At 49.5% G+C, this 16,772-nt stretch overlaps 1 protein-coding gene across 1 annotated transcript in view; it reads left to right on the forward strand.

Moving 5' to 3' along the window:
- Window positions 1-221: 221 nt before the first annotated feature.
- Window positions 222-16,772, forward strand: part of LOC117882602 (Krueppel-like factor 5) — a 41,923-nt gene continuing 25,372 nt past the window's right edge. Inside the window, exon 1 of the mRNA XM_034781100.1 lies at window positions 222-574. Coding sequence (XP_034636991.1) covers window positions 407-574 — 168 coding nt within the window. The 5' untranslated portion in view covers window positions 222-406. The remainder of the gene's footprint in view (window positions 575-16,772) is intronic.

A 16,772-nucleotide genomic window follows, 5' to 3' on the forward strand; every position in this document is an offset into this window, starting at 1 on the left:
CTCTCTCTCTTTCTCTCTCTTACTAGGTAGACCTGCTGCAGGTAACATGGCTGGTAGAAAGAGTCACAGAAAGCAGGGTTCTTTACTCATTGTATCTTGTGTTGCCTTAAAGAGATGTCAGCTGTCTTATTGGCCAGAGCAGCGTTAGCTCCGGTCCTGATTGGCTCAGCCGGCCTGTCACTGAAGTTTGCCAGGTTAGTGTGCCTCCTACTTCAGGACAGGTAAGACTTTTCTGTAACAGATCAGACTTCTTAAGGCTACAGTGCACCTGGATTCCTAAGGATTAGCAACAGGCTTGCTTCCGAGTTCTTGAATCCCTTCCAGCTTTGTCCAAAACCATTATTTTTCTTTTTAGTTTTTGGTTTGTAACACGCTAAGAAGGGGGGGAAAGGGGACTGCAGGAGGGATGAGCAGCAGTGGGCTGGTTCTGAGCACCCCAAATCTTAAAGAAAGTACGGTGTTTACGCAATTAAAACCAGTCACAATGTCCGGGGAGTCTGCTGAAGACACCTCGGTCTTTGAAGACATCAAACCTGCTATAAGGATCTTGGAAAACCAACATGAGCTGGCGCAGGTAAGCGAAAGCCTTAACAGCTCTCCTCACACCTCAGTATCCTTATTGATGTGGAATAATGAGGTATTGGCTGTTGATTTTCAGAGGTTGGTTTTCATTATTTGACATTTTTGTGTGTTGTTTTTTTTAAAATTGGTGCTATAAATGTTAAGAGAAAAGCCAGATCAGAATACTGCCAATGAACACAGCCCTTCCCCAGAAATTGCAGCTTGCAAAACAAGCCTAGCATGGGGAAACAAAAGGCCGGATTCTCAGCTGGTGCAAATTGGTGTAGCTCCATTGAAGTCCACGGAACTGCCCTGATATACACCAGATGAGGATCTGGCCCATCAGGGTATAGTTATGAAAATTCCCCTTCTGTGGGTGCTAGACTGGAAAGATTTCAAAGCATGTACTTTCGACAGAAAGAATCCATTGGTCACTAGATGATAAAGGTGTGGATCTGATTTTTAAAGGGAAAAAAATTGCAGTGGGATTTTGTTTTGTTTGGAGGAATTTTAGAAAGTGTTTTCTGCCAGGTGTGAAACAAATGGGTTGTGAACAATAGTTCCAGTCATTTGTTCCGTGCTAGGAAGAAGCCAGTGTGGAAACATTTACGTTCTATAGGAGTTTGTTGAAGTTTGATTTTCATCTTGGAGGAGCAATAGGAGAGTCCCTTTTGTAAAACAGAGATGATCACTAAGGAAAGGCTCCAGGAATGGATACTTTCCTGTAGTTCAGGCTCCTATTTTTCAAATCACACTAGTGGAGACAAGAATGGAATTCTCCTTGAAATTCCCCAGTGCTGCTGCTTCTGTGAACAGCAAGGCCAGAGATAAAGCAGTGGATAAGCTGCCTGGAAATCAGCCTCCAGCCCCCCTCCCCAGAGTCACAAGCAAAGATCCCAGACAGAGAAGATTGCTGAAAAGCTCTGGGAGCAGCAACCCCTCTCGCTCTAATTGCGGGGCCGGTTGTGAAACACGGGCAGTGTCCTGCCGCAAGCTAGGGAACCATTTTACAACGGTCGTTGTATTGCCGCCTTGCTTTTTTGAGATGAAATGCAGGATTCCCAGCGGCCAGCAGTTCCTTCACCTGCCTTTAAGGCAGGTTAGCATCACCCTTTCTTCCCCCTGTCCAATCCAAGTGGAAATGAGTGAGAGTTTTGGAAATGCTCCTTCAAGGAATTCTTGAAAAGAAGTGAAACCCAGTGGAGCAAATCTTCCCTGATGTAACTTCCCTGATGTTGGTGGGGTTCTACCAAGGGTCAAGTTGTCCCTAAAGAATGAGTCTTCATGGGAAGGTGAAAGGAACTCTGGGATTTGAATGACTTTGGCTCATGGTTTTGAGGCTTGGATGGGTCACTTCTTGGAGCCATGTCTCCTGTTAGTGATTTGCCGCCGTTCCTTAGAGCAGCCTTCCTGGTTGCTCCCAGAAGTGGTGCAGAAAGTGAGGAGGTTGGCGTTGCTCTGTAGTGTCTTGCTAAGTCAGAGTGCTAAGCTGGCTAATGATTAACCCTGGGTGTGCGCCTACCCAGCGCCATCTTGTTGCAGGCGCTGGGAACTAGAATGGGTCTGTGTGCTGGGCCCTGGGAAGGGGGTGGCGGGAGGGGAGCAGGAAAGCTTTTCCTGGATTTGGAGGGCGATCGTGGTTCTTTTAGGACAGGGCGTGGTGCACCATTGCCCTGGACCTGACTTTGTGTGGGCAGAGAAGGGAGAACCACCAAATAAAATAATTCTGGGTCAAGAGATCCCCCGAGAAGTTATGATTCTCACCTCCGGGTCATGCCAGAATTCTGTCTGGGGATCTGCTAGCTCAGGGCTGCTGGCATTAGAAAAGAGTATGACAGGAAGTTGCTAGGAGGAGTGGACACCACTCATGGCCTCTTTGCTGTGACCTGGTGCTCTGGGAACTCTGTTTTTAAAGTCTAGTGAGAGGGACCCTTCCCTGTAGCCTTTTCGCTGGGTGGCTTTGCGTGTTCTGCTGCCGGCTCTTGAACTGTGCCAGTGATTCTTCTGCTGTCCAGGTGGGAGTGGCATGCAGCCCATCCATTGGGTCTCTACTCTGCCAGCCAGCCAGCAATCCAGCCCCACTTCCCTCTGTCTTTAGAGCCCCTGGTGAAGGTGGGGCTGGGGAAGTGTGAGACAATTCAGTGGGCACAGGAGGGAAGGTTGGTGGTGGAGGCTCCAGCTTTCCATACCACCACGACTGCCACCAGCAGTAGAACGTGTGCCATAGCAATGGGCTAGAGGCCAGAAAGCAAAGGGTGCATCTATGGAGCCGTTTAGACCCCAGCATAGCTGGGAGCGCAGAGGGCAGAGGCCAGGAGTGCCAGCCATGGGGTTGATTTCCCCCCCGCCCCCGAGGGTTACTGATGCAATTCCCTCAAACGGTTGGGTTAGGTTACAAATGGACTCAGCAATTTGCAGGCTGGCCTGCTGTCCCCCTCCAGCAGCAGGATCGGGATGGGGGTGCTGCTCCGTGTCCCCCTCCAGCAGTGGGACAAGAGGGGGACACAGCAAGTTGGTCTGATCTCCCACTCTGGCAATGGGATGGGTGGGGAAGCAACATCATCCCTCAGCAATAGGACAAGAGGGGTTGTCCTGGGGTGGCCCTGTATCCTTCTTTGGCCTGGGGATGCCCTGGGCAGGCATCAGGACACAGCACCAATGGGCAGGAAGACATGGTCTAGCACTGAGACGGCAGGGGGATGCAAGGCTGGCCCCGTCTCCCGCTCCAGGAGCAGAGCCACAGGGAGGTGCTATCCCCATCCCTCCGCCACACCTCTGCAGCAGGCTGGGTCCTGCTAGATCCTAGGCTGCCCCTGCTCTCCCAACTGCAAACAGAACCACTGGCTGCTCCGAGTGCTGAGTCAGCCCAGACTCTGTGATATCCCTCAGCAAACTCCCGGGGAGTTAATCTGAGGCAAGGGGCTCCCCTGGTGACCCCGAGACTCCCACAGACAGCTGGAGAGTACTTCAGAGCCAACGCCCTGGCTGGTTGTTAGCTACGAAACACGCTTTCTTTAGTGCTCTGCCTGCTGAGGATTTGCATACGCATACCCCCCCCCCCCAACACACATGCATGCGTGCGCACACACTCCCACCCTCACCTCCCACCCACAATGCACATGCATATACACACCTCTCCCAGACACAGCGTATGCATCACACACCCCGCCACTCTACCCACTCCTCTCCCACACAATGCGCATGCACATGCGTGCACACACTTCGAATATGGGGAGGGTGTCACATTCTAGTCATTCTCCCCACTCCCCCACTTGTTTTGTTGCCCCCTACCCCCCCGGTCAAAGCAGACGGGATTGCTGTGCTGGGGAGAATGAGTGAACTGCCCTTTATCTCCCCGCAGAGTTCTAGGGAAAGTTGTTTGGTTGCTTGTTGGGACTCCTGGCCCCACTGCCATCCAATGGGAGTTTTGGCATTGTCTGCAATGAGAACAGAATTTCACCCATGAAATCATAGCTTTGCACTGCTACACACACGGCGATTTCTGCCTTTCCATTCCTTGAAGAACTTTTTTGACTTTTACAGGGATAGGCTTGGGCCATGCAGTTCAGATCCCACGGTAAATGGATCTGGTGGGGAGATGGGTTCATGAATCAGGGTTCCAGTTTGGGGGTCTTGATAGCAATGGGCTAAGAAGTTTGGATCTTGGTTTTGTGCATGTCCCCTTCAGTCCGTGGAGGGGAGGTTGGTTTAGGCTTCATTCTGGGTTAGCTCCATCTCTGATCTGTACTGTTACATCTGATCCTGCATAGTACCAGACATCGCACTTTACCCAATGATTCCAATAGCTTCCGGTGAACTAGAGGACCTCTAACGGGAGAGACAGGTGGGTGTAGCGTGGGGAAGCCCCTTGGATTAAACCTGAGGCATGTTGAGACGAAGCAGGGCTGTGACTGTGCTGCCTCTGGTGAGTTTCGCCAGCTCCAAGTTCAGGAGAAGGAAGCCCCACCCTAGGTGTAAGCTCAGGAAATCCAGGCTCGGGGATGTGCAGGCGGGGGTTAGCCTTCTCCCCTCACGGCTCGGGGATGTCAGCAGGGACGTGTGCATATAGCAATGCTCATTCTGAAGGGTTTCATGAGTTGAGAAAAGAAAAGGCCAGGTTTGTGGGGCTCCTGTGGCAAGCTCTTGCGTTCAAGAACCGAACAAGGATGCGAAGCACAAGGCCCATCATGATTCTGGGGCAGGTTCTCATCTCAATGTGAGGCCAGAGACCAAGACTTTACAAAATGAGGTCCTACTTTAGGCTCCTTGATCCATAGTTGGGCACCCAAATTAGTGTTCTGATTTTCAGTTTCACTTCTCCCACTGACGTCTCTTAGGGTTTGCTGACACTGTGAGCTAGGGGGTGATTCCAGGTCGAGGAGACATACCTATGCCAGCTCATATCGATCTACCATTCTAAAAATAGCAACATAGCTGCAGTGGTACAAACAGCATCAGGGGCTAGCTGCCCAGAGTACTGTCCTGTCCAAAAGACAAGGCACATACTCTGGGCGGTCAGCTCCTCATGCTGCTTGCACCACCACAGCTGCACTCAATCAGAGCTAGCGCGGGTATGTCTCCGCGAGCCAGGTATCACACCCCAGCTCCAAGTATAGACATACCCTTGGTTTCAGGAGCTGCTCCAGATCTGCACCAGCATAAGTGCCACTTCTTCTTTTGATATGGGCTCTCTGGGGCTGATTCCTTCTGGCACTATCTTCCAATGCAGGGCCTGGGAAGGAGGTGGGATATTGGCAGTGATTGATTTGCTGTAGTGGAGGAATGAAGGGAAACCCCTCTCCCACACACAGCATTCCCCTCTCATCTATCCGTTCCCTGGCACTAAACATCATTAATGTCCTAGCCAGGGAATGTATGCCCTCCTACCCTCTGTGGGCTGGAGCTTGATACCTGTATATAGAACACCTTTTGGCACTTTCCTGAGTAAGGACAAAGCATGGGCTTCCTGTGATATTCATGGCATACACACAAGGAAGTTCGATAAAAACAGAAGTACTCTTGCTGGAATATTGGAACCTAACATTGCTTTATTTCTTAGAATTCAGAATGGTAACACAATCTCCCAATACCCCCTCCCCCCAAAAAACCAGCGAGACACAAAGCAGGCTGCTCCCCTAAGGCAGAGAGGCATAACTCATCTGTCCTTGCTCTGGACTGGCTGATTCTGATCACATACTTCCTTACAGAGTCACCTGCCCACAAGCAGGACCAAGAAAACCCCAGAGAATTTAAAGTGACTGATCCCAGTTTTAACACCACACTTCCAACACCCCAAGTTTCCCAAGACCCTGGGGTTTGCCGACTGTAGGCCTGATCCAATGCCTGTTGAAGTCACTGGAAAGATGCCTGTTGACTTCAGCAGGCTATGTTACAGTGCCCTAGTTACCTCCCATGTCCATTTCGAGGGAGTGCCCTCAGAGAGTCCACCTCCAGCCTACCCCATCCTGGGAAGTCAGAGTCAGTCAGCTTGTGAGAATGCAGTTCTGCTGGGAGTTCAGGTGCCCTGTAGTTTCAAGCCCCCAGGAGCCACATGAATGTGCATACATGGCACCTTGTTAGCCCTCTGCTTTTCCGCTTGGTGCCCTGTAGGGACAGGGATGGTGCCACCCTGATGCCACAAGCCAAACCAGAGCCAGCTGGGCTGACTTCAGATTTCCCAGCCTGGCTCACTTGCTGCCAAGAGCCAGCCAAGAGTTCATCAGTTTCACTGAGCAGAAGACAGGCTATGACTGTACCCCCCACCCCTGTGGCCTTTGATTTTCATAGGCACTCAGCCATGGTCAGGGCAGGGTCCCAAGGGGCAATAGCAGCAGATGCATAGAGCTATAAAGACCAAGCTGATCCTGGATCTAGGAGGCATCCCAGGGGCTTTTCAGAGCCAAAAGGGGCCCTTTGCAGGAGGAGGCTCAGGTTGGCTGGAGGAGGGGAGGAATTTTGTGGGCTGGCACGTGAGTGAAGTAGCTCTGCCTGCTGTCTGTAGTGGTGGCAGCTCCTGTCCAGCCTGTCTATTATTCCAGGTCCGGCATTGCACAATTGGGAGCCTCTTTTAAAGCCAGGCTGGCAAACACAGGCATCAGCTCTTGATTAGTTTGTTCTTTGATCTCAATCAAGTGAGGAGTTTGCTTCCCTCCCTCCCCACATTGCTGTTCATTAAGTGGTCATAACCCAAGCATTAGGATGATTAGCCAGCTGGACTCAAGGTTACTAATCAAGGGAGCTACCAATGAACCACCAAGGCAAAGCGTCTCTGGCTTGTTTTAAATTGACTCTCATCACCCTCTCTCCTCAGCAGCATCTGGTATCAGCGGTGGCTGAGCAGTGCAGAATGGCTGCCACATCCCCTTTCACAACATCTTGCTCCTGATTGTTTCTTTCACTGTGGGGCTCTAGCCAATAAAATCTCAGTTCTGCCAGCCATCAGGGATGCTGCAGAACAATATGAATCTTGGATCATTTAGCCTATATTCCTGTCTCCGCTTTAACGGAAACATCGGATTTCCCATGCTGGGTCAGACACCTGGGCAATCAAACCCAGTGGATACATCTACACTGCAAAAAAACTCCCATCTTAGAGTCCAGGTTTGTAGGTGTTCCCGCTCAGACTGGACTTCAGCCTCTGAGACCCTCCCCCAGGTTTCAGAGCCCAACCTCCAGCCCAAATGGGAACGGTGGATTTTTTTATACCTAATGTCTCTTCCCCAATGATCCAGAGGTATGTGAGAGGCAGAAAGGGTGGCCTAGTAGATAGGGCACCACACAAGCATATAGAAGCTGTGGGTTCAGTTCCAGTGTGACTTTGGACTCATCACTTCAGCTCCATGGGCCTCGGTTTCCCCATCTATAAAATAGGGATCATGCTTCCCTTCATCAAAGGGATGTTTTGAAGATAAAAACCATTAATGCGTGTTAGTTGCTCAGACACTATGGCCTTATGAGGGCCAGAGAAGTACCTAGATTTACAAATTCCTAGTTAACCATGTGATACTGTGTATGTGGAGAGAAGGGCCATGGGCATGAATTCTCAGCCTAGTGATAAAATCCTCCAGCCTCAGTATCAGGCTCTGGGATCTCCCAGGACAGGATGTCCCATGAGGCAGCCATCTGTGTGGAGAAACACTTTTGTTTATTAGTTCTAAATGAGGAAGAGAGAGAGTTCAAAGTTGTCTCATGGTGGGTAGCTGAATAAATGGGAGTTTGGGAGATCCTTGCTTCAGGAGAAGGGGGTTTTCTGAGCTACTCGATGGGAGTTTATTAAAAAGATTGCTCCCAGTGAATGAGTCACCAGGGCAATAATAGACCCAAGACGATAGCTAACACGGCATCTCAGAGCATGCAAAGCTAGTTTTCCTCATGTCTTCTCTCCTGCCATGGGACAGAAGCTAATTTTCCTGCATTATGATCTCTCTAGTTGTGGCCAGTTTTTTCCATCGGAAAATTTTGTCCTGGAAAAACAGCTTTTCGATCAAGCTGGAAGTTGTCACAAAAGATGTTGGGATCAGTCTACATTTTCTGTTTTTTTTAAAATTAAAACAAAAAAAGTCATTTTGATTTGATTTGAATTGAACCAAAACATTTTTGATGTTCTTATTTTGTTCCCCCCATTTGCCTTTTTTCAGTTAAACAAAAAAAGGGGGAGAAAAGGGAGAAGGTGGTCAAAATATAAACGAGAAAAACTGATAGTTTTCATTTCAGCTTGAATCAGATAGAATCAAAGGGGAACTCTTTGTTTTAAATCAAACATTCATGTTGGGGAAAAATAAAAAAAGTCGATGGAAAATTTCAAACAATGAAAATAGTTTCTTTTGTTTGAATGTTTTTGAGGGGAAGAAATGCCGTTTTCCGACCAGTTCAAGTTGTCAGCAAGGTGGCAACGAGTGATGGGCCCTGCCCAGAGCATCGGATCTGAGCTCCTGTGAGCTTGGCTCAGGGTCCAGATCCCCATTCAGAACTCACGGCTTGAGCCCATCTCTAGTGACAGCCCCCATCTGTACTCAGTGCAACAGAGCACGTGGGGAAGAAGAGTCGGGGAGCCCCTCTCCTACCCCCATGCAGCAACATAACAGGCTTGTGAACTAATGGAGAAGAGCCAGTTCTTCCGCAACCCCAAGCGTGGTCTGCGGACAATAGGGCACGGCCACGCCCAACCCCACCAGCTGTGGTGTGCAGCCTATGCCAGTGGGGGAAGAAAGGCTCAGCAAAGCATTCTCAGCCATGCTCTTCCCTCACCCACTAGCCATCCGTGCGCTGACAGAATGGCTGCATTTATCTCACTTGATCAATTCCCTGCCACTGCAGGGGTCTTGAGCGCTGGGGCACCTCGGTCCCTCCTATTCTCTGTCTGTGGCCCCAAATAATTGAGTCTCCCGGGGGGTGTGATACTGTGGTCTAATTCTGGCCATTGGACTTGATATGCTTGGGTGGCGTTAATGGCCACTGATAGACAAGTCGTACTGGATGTTCTGGAGGTCCCTTCTGACCTTAAAATCCACTGCCCCTTTCCAGCAGCTAGCACCCGCAATATCTGGGCCTTTGTAATTAACAGCAAGCACTCCCCATTCCAAGTGCCCTGGGAATCCACACATAGATAGGTCAGGTCACTCCCTTAGCAATCTGCTTTGGCTGGCCCTGCTCTTTCCTTTCCTCCTTGCTGTGGTTTACACCATAAATGACCTGCCAATGCAGATCAGATGCTTGGCGGACAATTCGGGAGACCTCTGTTTACACCTCAGGGCAGGTAGAGCATAACAAGCTCCCCGCTCCACTACTCAGTGCCTCACCTCTTCCATCTCTATATGCATCTACACTGCGATGTAAGTCCAGGGTTAGTAGAACTCAAGTAGCAGATGCTGGGTTTGTTATCCTGGGGCTTGAGTGTCTACACTCATTTGTAATCACAGGTTAGGAATTGTTGAATCCTGGGTCCCAACCTGGGGTTCCAGCGTCTACATTGCATCATGTGGGCCTGAGTCCATCCACCCATGTCCCAGACTTCTTAGCGCCTTCCCAAAATGTGGCCACTCTAGCCCTTTGGTCATGATACAATGTGGAAAAATTTGATTGTCTAGAGGACAAGGAGAGTCAGCCCATGGGATTGTGGAATATTTATGGCAGGCTCCTAGCACACGAGTCCAGTGTGGCTGTGTCTATACTGCAAAGTGATAGGGCTTGAACCCTGGGTCCTGGCATGTCTCAGGCTCAGACCCTCACCCCCATGAAGTCCTGGGTTAGCACAATTTGCGTGTAGATGGAAGGAGAGTTAGGCTTGAGCCTGAGTTCGAATTCTGTGCTTACACTGTAGTGCAGACATACCTTAAGAGTGAGAGGGGAGGTTAGTCCCCACGGTCTCTTCAACCCTTGGTCTCCCTGCTGAGAATGCAAGATGGATGGTGGTTTTGGTGATGTGGCTAGAGACCAAGCCACCAGAAATCAGCCTGAGACACAGTCACGTAGGTCATTGACACACCTCCGATGATACCTGCTGGTATCTTCACCACCCTGGGCTGGGTTTGAACTGGTGGTAGGTAAGAAGCTCCATATCCCTTGCCAATTCCCTAAGACACCCAGCCCTCTTCCTCTTCCATTGTCCCCGTCACATGTTGGACCTGCTCCTGCTCCTTGTCAGGAGTTTGGCCATTGCCTCGCATGGGAACAGGGTGGGGCCCTCTGATTGCACAAGGAGCCCCCCTTTGATTTCCTTGTGGCCTGATGTAATTTCTTGCTCCTGCCCGGATCCTGCAGTGAAATCAGCTGTGTCTGGGCCCCTGCCAAGGGGAATGAGATCATGTGAAAAGGGCTCAGGTTTCCACACTCAGGCAAAGCTTCCAGGAGGAAGTGAACATGTAGCCATGGGAGGAGAGGATGAAGTTTAATGCCTTCCATGCTGAATAGCAGATGGGTCCTGTGCCTCTTCCTACTCTGCCTTGACGGCTTTGATCACCTGGATGGAGGTTCTAGGGGACACCAGTGAGGGCACAAAGTGGTTAATGACCTTGGGTTAAAATGGAGTGGTTCAGATTGTACCAAGCTAGTAGCAATTACCAGTGGATTATAGGAATTATCGAGGGAATTCAATGGCTTGTGCTGGCCACCCAGCTGAAGAGCCAGATTCCACCCAGTATAAGTCCAGGGTCACTCCTCTGACATCAGTGTCAGAGTAACTAGTGTCACTCTGGATTTACATCTGTGTAAGTTATGGCAAAGGCTCAATGTCTACATAGCAGCTGTGAGGTGTAAATTCCAGCTCAGGTAGACGGACACGCGCTAGCTCTGTTTGAGCAAGTGCCTAAGTATAGCAGTGTGGCAGTATGTACTTCGGGGGTGGGGTTGGATAGGATTGTGCTTGGGTAGGTAGCTGGTGCCACCACATGCACACTGCTACTTGTAGGCAGTAGCTTGAGCTACCCGCACTGGAATTTACCTCTCAGCTGCTGTGTAGACGTATCCTATGAGACACCCGCCTGTCTTATTAACCTCTTCCCTGCTGTTAGCACATGCCGTGGCATGCCTGCTGTCAGATGACTCTGATAGCATCTGTGCCCATTTATTGCATGCTGGGAGCTTTGGGCTGCTCTGGCAGAGTGGGGTCCGTGGGTGTATAGTACCCAGTGCACTGATCATGATTGAACGAGGCAGTAGGAGACCAGAGGTTGGGTTTGATGATCTCCCTCAGTAATCATTTCTCCAGAGCTAGAAATACATGCAGTGAAATGTACAGCACCAAACAACAGCAGTGGGGTAACAGCAAGCTCCTGATGTGTGTGGGTGTGGTTGGGTGCTTCACCCAGGTTGGCTGTGGTATGCGGGGACCATTCTCACTCTCAAGGGGAAGTCAGCACCTCTGTTTGCTCTGCAGTCATGCATGGATGGCCTTGAGCAGCTCTCTGGGCGCCTGAGCTGACCCCTGTTGAAGTCAATGGAAAGGGCCCCATGCCCTGTGTGAGGGAAGGACGCTGCGATGTGGGTCGTGGGATACAAAGGGGAATAAAGGAGAAGGCCCCCAGTGCTCTGAGATATCCCCTAGTGACACCGTGGGAAGTAGGGATGAGCAAGTGATGGATTTTTTAGTTCAGGGGATGAAATGAAAAGAAACAATTGGAAATCTAGTTCAGTTGGAAGAAAAAAAAATCTTTTTTTTTTTTTTTGGTCAAATTGAAAAAAATTCATTTTGAGTCAAGCGAAATTTTTCAAGAAGCCCCAAGAGGAAATTTCTTCGAGTTTCCTGCTTTGTTTTGGACATTGTATGCCTTTTTCCCCTTTTAAAACTGGCCACATTTAAAATCAAAACAGCATTCTGAATTGAAAAGTCAATACAAAATGCTTTGACTCTGCAATTTTTTTCCCCCAACCAAAACTATTTGTTGAATTTCACCTGAATTCAGCAAATAGTTTTGACCCCAGAAAAGGCATTTTTTGCCTTAAAAAAACCCAATTTGTTGAAAAAAAATTCACCCAGCTCTAGTGGGAAGCTTGCTCCTGGGTCCTGTCTATCTGATGCTCCAATCTCCCTCAGTGTGGCCCCTACCACTGCAGTGCTTGGAGCTCCCTTTGGCCCCACCTAAGCTGATCTGAGCTCCCCTTTTCTGATCCATCCTGAGTCTCACTTGCTTCCCCCACTGCTCAGAGCGCACCCCTCCACTCCACAAGGAGGCCTGGGTTGTGAAATGTGGGACAGAAGGGAGCAGACGAGGTAGCAGGAAGGAGTTCAAGGAAATGAAATGGCGCTGGAACAAGATGTTCTCAGGTTCTTTCCTTGGCTGGCGGACTGAGCCATTATTGGCACTCCAGATCAAGGCACCTGATAATGGGCTTTCCCAAGCCCTTTTCACAAAAGCCGTGTGCAAGGTGTCGCTGATCAGCCGATGACTTCAGTGCACAGGGAGCTGGCTGGTCCTTACCACTGTAAATAATGAGGGAAGTTTGGCCTTAACCACTTGATCCTGTCCTAGCTTTCACTAACCATTTTGTAGTCTTCTCCCCCCGGTATCTACATTAAGTGTGCTGTGCACTGCTGGCTTTTCATGGGGTTTGACAGCTCCAACCACCTCTGCTCTTAGGGGCTGGTTCACGGGACTGTATTTTAGTAAGGAATAGATTGCAGGCTTTCTGGGATAAGGACCAATTTCTTTTGTCCTGTGTTTGTACAGCACCCAGCACAGGTGGGTGTGGACTGGGTCCTTTCGGTGCTATGGTCATACAAAAAATAATCCTCATAAACGAATGCATATTATACAGACCATTATGCCACCACATATTGTACAGGGCAGTAGGATGAGGCTGTGGATGAAGTTAATTAATGGGACAGCTCCATTTTCAAGGTTCTGTCTGGCTTGAAGGGCAGTTGAAGAGTCACCGGTTTAGTTCAGCGGTCTTGACGTCTCAGCGTTGCATCAATTTGTGGTACTATTGCATTGCCACATCATGATATAATGTGGCCATTTGCTGAGGCAACGGAAAATTAGATTTACGCTCATTAGCTAGATAAACTAGTGATTCATAATGATTTGTAAGGGCCAAATGCTGCCTTTAGTTACACCTAAGTACTCCACTAGTACTGGGTGGATAGCTTAGTCCCAACGCTCCCATTGGAATCACAGATTTGCACCTGTGTAAATAGGAGCAGAATTTGGCCAGTGGGAGTCATTTCCACAGGATCGATGTCTCGGTCATTTATTTGTAAATGCCATTTAATCTCCTAATGTACTTGGCACTATTGATCGAAATGTGTGTGACTCTGCATGTGCTCACTGGCTGAGAAAGCAGGGATGTAGGTCGTACTAGGCCTGACTGTGCTGTAGAAACATGCATGCTTCTGAGATCGGTGTGTGCATGCTGTTACCATGATATGCCACAGATGGGTAAATTTTATACGTTGTGTGGTGCTGGCAGCCCTTGTGAGCTGTTGCGCTTCCCATATATGCTGGAGCAGATCCTGACTGTGCAGAGATGGAAACAAAGAGCTGGGAAGGGATGGGAGAACCAGGCTGCCTGTTATCTGCCAACACAAATTGAGATTTGCTTTTTATTTTGCTGTACTGGGCAAATGTTTGTGGGCCTTATTCTCCTCTCATGCTGGTGTAGCTCAGGAGCAAAGGTTGGCGGAAAATGTTTTTCCCATCCTGCAAATGTTTTCAAGATTTTGGAAACATTTCCTGTGGAAGGAAAAGTCAAAAGTTTGAAAGCTTTAATGAACTGAAAATTCTTAAAAAAAAATGGTTCAGGTCAACTGAAGTGTTTTATTCTGATAATTTCAAAACGTTTCATTTTGCTTCCAATCATTTAACTTTTTTTGGTACTATTCTTAGCTAAAATTTGAAAGTGAAGTCGTTTTGAACTGGGAAAGTGAAATGATTTGTTTAAAAAATGGCAAAACAGCAAATTTTGACAACTTTGAAACTTTTCAAGTGGAAACATTAGTCAGAGCTGACCCTCTCCTGCAAAGTGGTTCAGTTTCCACAAATTGGGACGTTGTTTTTTTTTAAACAAAAAACTTTTGTTGGAAATTCCCAACCAGCTATAATCAGGTGTAAATCCCGAAAAAGGGATGAATTTAAACAAAAGGGGAATCAGGACCATGAGTTCAGATCTGAACCAGCCCTTACAGGAAGGAGGAGAGGAGGCATGATTTCCATGGGGAAGGAATCGCGCTTCTGTTCATTCAGCACAATGAATGTAGTTTATTCATATTCAAATATCACCAAGCCAAACTGTGAACTGCAAGCCATATACACTTGTCCAATTGGTATGCGGCAAACTTGGCTCTCCTTCTGTAGGCGTGGACAGCCCCATGCACAGAGGGACTGGTGCAGTTCTGCTGTGTCCCACCTTGAGGGCTCCCAGTGCCACAGGAAAAGCATGGAGAGCACGAGAAGTTCCCGAAAGCTCCAGCATCCGCTTCATAAGAAAAGCCGTGAATTCCTGCTCTGTCTTAGCATTCCCCTTGCAACAATGTTTCATAGGGAAACTGCTGCCTTTCCCTGCAGGCTGGCTACAGCACTGCAGGAGCACGTGACAGGAGGATGAACTAGGCTGCATTAAGGCTCTTACCATAATTCACTACAGGCCTGGCTTCAACTCTCACTGAAGTCCGCTGGAGCCTTTCTGTTGATTTCAGTGGACTTCAGATCAAGCTGTAGCTGGGGGTTGACGGGAGGAAGCAGAAGAAGGCTTGAGATGTGGCAGTTTTAAACTCCCTCTCCCCTCCCCTTCCATCGCCCCAGGAACCTTCCTTTTCTGGCCCCTTTCAGGCCATCTTTCCAATGCAAATACTAGTTGGCAGCTATGGAATTTTGTTCGTACTCCCAGTTTGTAAAGTGGGAGCTGGCAGAGGCTGTTGGGCCACTAATCATGCCTGAAAAAGGCAACCAGGCTCATGGAGTGGAGACAAGGGGCTGTAGGAGCTCAGGGACCTGGAGGAGCTAAAGGAGGGGGAAAGTTCAGACAGAAAACGCAGTGCAGTAGATATGGTGACAGCTGTCGAGAAGGGGCAGGGACAGAGTCTGGTCTCAGTTACACCAGTGTGAATCCAGGGAAGTTACTCCATATTTGGCCTGAGATCAGAATCTGACCTCCCAGTGAGCTTCCCCCACCTACTGTTTATATTAGATTCATCCTTCCATCAGGAACTACTTTTCAGAGTGGAAGGACATGCTACATGGCTCCCACTGAAACCTGCCTTTCAAAACTGGTTTTAAAAAAGTAAATATGTTTCTAACGAGGCAGCCCTACTGGAGCAGAGGCAGTGTAGTCTAGTGGGCAGGCCACTGGCTGGGATGTCAGGAGACATTCTGGGGTTCTGTTCTGGGCTGTGCTCTTGGGCAAGTTTCTGTATGTTTTGGTTCTCTGCCCAGCCTTGGTCTGTCTGTTTAGACTAAGCTCTTGCGGGCAGGATCTATCTGTCACGATGTGTGCGTACAGCCCCCAGCATGATGGGGCCCTAGTCTTGGTGGGGGCTGAAAAATAACTAATAACAGAAGCGTGGTAAGTTCCAGCTGGCTGCAGTGCTTTAGCGGTCCCTGTCACAGGTGATTGACGGCATCGAAGGCTTTGACCCCATGCAGCTCAGTGCATCTACACCAATGCTCTGCTAATGTGCGCTCTGCCAGGGCTTGGGGCAAGGAAGATGCCAGCTGACTTGGGTAGGCTGGGGATCAGGCCCATAGTGACCTATATTAGCTAAGAGATTACAAGAGCCTGAACTTACATTGGAAATGATTCCTTTGGAAAGTCTGAGCTGTGATTTCCTGTCTTCCCAAATGCAGGCCTCCTGGGGATCCAAGTATTGACCCAGGTTAATGCTTTGGTTCCTTCTGAGGGGCTTAGCCTGGGGAACGATGAATTCTGAGAAGGCTTCACCGCCTGTCTGCCAACTCCCTCAGCTGTCTATTCTGCATGAGAAGTGTTGTTTGTTAGTTCTGGAGGACCAGCCAGAAGCATTTGCAGTCGTGCCGTGTGTGTCAGGGAGAGGTATCTTCCACAGTGAGATGAGAGAAGATACTGCAGATCAGGGCAATAACAGATTTGGAGCAGGGTTGCTGCTAAGAAATGGCCCAAATAGCCAGCCCTGGAGATGTCCAAGAATCATAAGGGTGGGGAAAAAAGGTTGCTTAACAAACCCTGCATTAAAAGATTGCTCTAGTTTCAGCAGGAGTTAATTCAGGAGAGCCCCAGGGCCTGGGCTACACAAGAGGTCAGAGTAGATAGTCACAGAAGTCCCTTTTGGCCTAGATTGAATAATGTCAGACAAGTAGGGAGTCCTCTTCAACTTGGGGATAGCAGAGTCTGCAGTTGTGCTAATGTCTGATAGGAGGTGCCCCTCAGTCTGGTCACTTATCTGGAATTAGGGTTACCATATCTAACAAATAAAAAAAGAGGACCCCCCACGGGCCCTGCCCCCGCCCATTTCCCCACCCCAGCCCCGCCTCAACTCCGCCCCTTCCCCGCCCTAACTCCGCCCCCTCCTACCTCCCACTCTCAGCCACGCGGAAAGGGCTGCCCGAGCACTACCGGCTTCACGGTTTGCCGGGCAGCCCCCAGACTCTGCGCCCCCGGCCGGCGCTTCCCCAGCGCAGCTGGAGCCTGGGAGGGGAAGCGTCCAGCCGGGGGCACGGGGTCTGGAGGCTGCCCGGCAAACTGTGAAGCTGGTAGCGCTTGGGCTTCGGGCAGCCCCCTTGCCTCCGGACCCTGCGCCCCCA

This window comes from Trachemys scripta, chromosome 9 (assembly GCF_013100865.1).
Source record: "Trachemys scripta elegans isolate TJP31775 chromosome 9, CAS_Tse_1.0, whole genome shotgun sequence".
Taxonomy (NCBI): Eukaryota; Metazoa; Chordata; order Testudines; family Emydidae; genus Trachemys; species Trachemys scripta.